Genomic DNA, 2,324 nt, shown 5'->3' on the forward strand with positions numbered 1-2,324 from the left:
CCCAAAGCTGGAGTGGTCCATGCTTCCTTCCTCCAAAACACACATCCAGCAAGAAGAGCTGTCCACATCACGCCGCGAGGGGTGGCAAAGGGGACAGCGGCCTTTCTCTGGAGCCCGGTTCACCCAGCCACGTTTTGCCTGCTTGGCTTTTCCTCAACTCTATTAAGAGACCACCTGCAAAACCTTGTAATCCCGGACCGTGTTCCTCTCATTTCATTTCGGGCAAACACCTGTAGCAGCGGCGAGGACAACAGTCGGGTGTGCTGCTCGACTGCGACTGCGCAGCTGATCCAGCGGTGTCTCCAGGTTGTTAGACGTTGTTTGTGGGTCTCTGAGACCTTTTCTTACTAAGAAGTTTCCCTCACCCACTCAAATAATACCCACCTACATACTCAGGTGTTACCCCCACAACTACTCAAATAATACCTACTCGAACTCATATATTACACATGCTCAGATGCTACCCACACGCTCAAATAGTACCCACGCTCATTCGTGTATTCCAGTAACTCAGCTGCTACCCGCACCTACTCAAATATTTAATATGAGTGCCGTGGGGGCAAGATTTGGGTCTGTTTTGTTCCCTGCTGTATCGCCGGTGCCTGGAACAATGCCTGGTACACTGAAAACACTGAGGAAATATTTGTTGAATGAATGAATGATCTATATTCAACCAGATTATCACCTGCATCTACTCAAATGGAACCTACACCCACTCAGATGTATCCAAGTGACTCAAAATGTTACCCACTTACTATGAGGGCTTTGAAGGCAGGATATGTTCCCTTCTGTATCCCCAGCTCCTAGAACAGTGCCTGAAACATAGTAGGTGTGCAATCAATGTCTGCAGAGTGAATGAATGAATGACCCACACTCCACCAGGTGTTAACCTACTCAGATGTAACCCACACCTACTCAGATGTAACCCACATGTTAACTCAGGTTAAAAAGTCCACCCCTACTCACACTAGTCACACTCCCCAAACTTACTCAGATGGTACCCATCCTTCCACAGTCGTCACCCACATCCTCTCAGCTGTCCCCACCCCCACCCCACATCACCTCACAGCTTCTTGTCAGATGCATGGTGCCGTTGGCGGTTTTTCTTTTGCTTCCGCTTGCCCCTCTTGCCCTCTCCAGCCTTGCTGTCCTTCTTCGTGGAGTCCCGAGGTGGCATCCCGTCCAGCCCAGCAGTGGCCCCAGCCCCCAGCCTCTCTCCAAGCCCGGGAACACAGCACTTTCTGCCAGGCAGCTCTCTGGGGCCTGGCATCATGAGACACAGTTCCTGCCTCAGGACCCGGGCCACATCCTCCACTGTCCTGCCTTCGCTCTGCAGGAAGAGGTTCAACTTGGTCAAGAATTCAATGTCCTGCTTCCGGGGCATGTAGACCACTTTCCACATGCTGCCCTTGCCCTTGATCTCCCTGGGGATCACAGCATAATTGATGTCTTCCATCAGCCTAATGATGGCCGCCTTGGATCGCTCCTCTTCCAAAAAGGCCTTCCCGGCCACTTCGAACTTGCCCAGAGGTTTCAGAGGGACCCGGATGATCTCTTCGAATTCCTCGTGGTTGCAGTCCTCTGGGATACCCAGGATCATCAGGGACTTGTAGCTGTCCACCTCAAGGGCCTTGCACCCATGCTCCAACAGCGCGATGTCCTTCACACCGAACAGCATCTTGCCCAGCTCTCAGAGGCAGCAGTATGCCCGCTGGTGCACAACTGTTGCTGTCTCGGAAATGCAAAAAATTATCCAGGATGCCACGACTCCTTCCCAAAGGCTACCTGAGAGAGAGGCCTCACAGGCCCAACTGGTCCACCTCAGTCACGGATGCCCCAGGCCCTGCCTGCGGGGCTGCTCAGTGTCCAGCCTCCTGCAGTCTCCCTCAGAGAACCCTCTTGGGAAGTCCCAGAGACTTACGCAGAGTGAAGTGGGGGGGGGGGGGGGTCGGGGGTCTGCCAGCTGGCTCGGGGCTGCTGGGCAAGGCTGCACCAGGGAGGGTCTGAGATGCTGCTTTCTCTTTCTTGGCGGTGGTCTCCAAAGGTCTCAGCAGATCTGGGACTGCTGATTTCCCCAGGGCTGCTGTCACCGGGGCGCTGTGGGTGGAGACCTGTCAGGCAGAGCTACTTGTCCCTTACCGCTGGCCCAGAGGCTGCCCTCAGTGCCCTGTGACCCGACTAAGATGAGAATGTGGCCGCTGCACCTGCTCCCGCAATGACGTCATCACCTCCTTCCACTTTGAGGCCCAGCGGTCTCCATGGCAACCACTAGAGCATTGCCTCTGCCATTGGCCAGGACCAGCTGTATTGAAATCTGTGTCGGA

The 2,324-nt window shown here is 54.4% G+C and overlaps 1 protein-coding gene across 1 annotated transcript; it reads right to left on the minus strand.

The window, feature by feature from the left end:
- Window positions 1–1,063: 1,063 nt before the first annotated feature.
- On the minus strand, window positions 1,064–1,796 carry PNMA8C (PNMA family member 8C). The gene has a single exon (XM_066371868.1). The coding sequence runs from the start codon at window positions 1,676–1,678 to the stop codon at window positions 1,064–1,066; it is 615 nt and encodes a 204-aa protein (XP_066227965.1). The 5' UTR covers window positions 1,679–1,796.
- Between the last annotated feature and the right edge of the window lie 528 nt (window positions 1,797–2,324).

This window comes from Saccopteryx leptura, chromosome 3 (genome assembly GCF_036850995.1).
Source record: "Saccopteryx leptura isolate mSacLep1 chromosome 3, mSacLep1_pri_phased_curated, whole genome shotgun sequence".
In the NCBI taxonomy this organism is placed as follows: Eukaryota; Metazoa; Chordata; class Mammalia; order Chiroptera; family Emballonuridae; genus Saccopteryx; species Saccopteryx leptura.

Bases quoted from the DNA above. Each gene is read 5' to 3' on its own strand.
- PNMA8C (XM_066371868.1), bottom strand. From the start codon at position 1,678: ATGCTGTTCGGTGTGAAGGACATCGCGCTGTTGGAGCATGGGTGCAAG.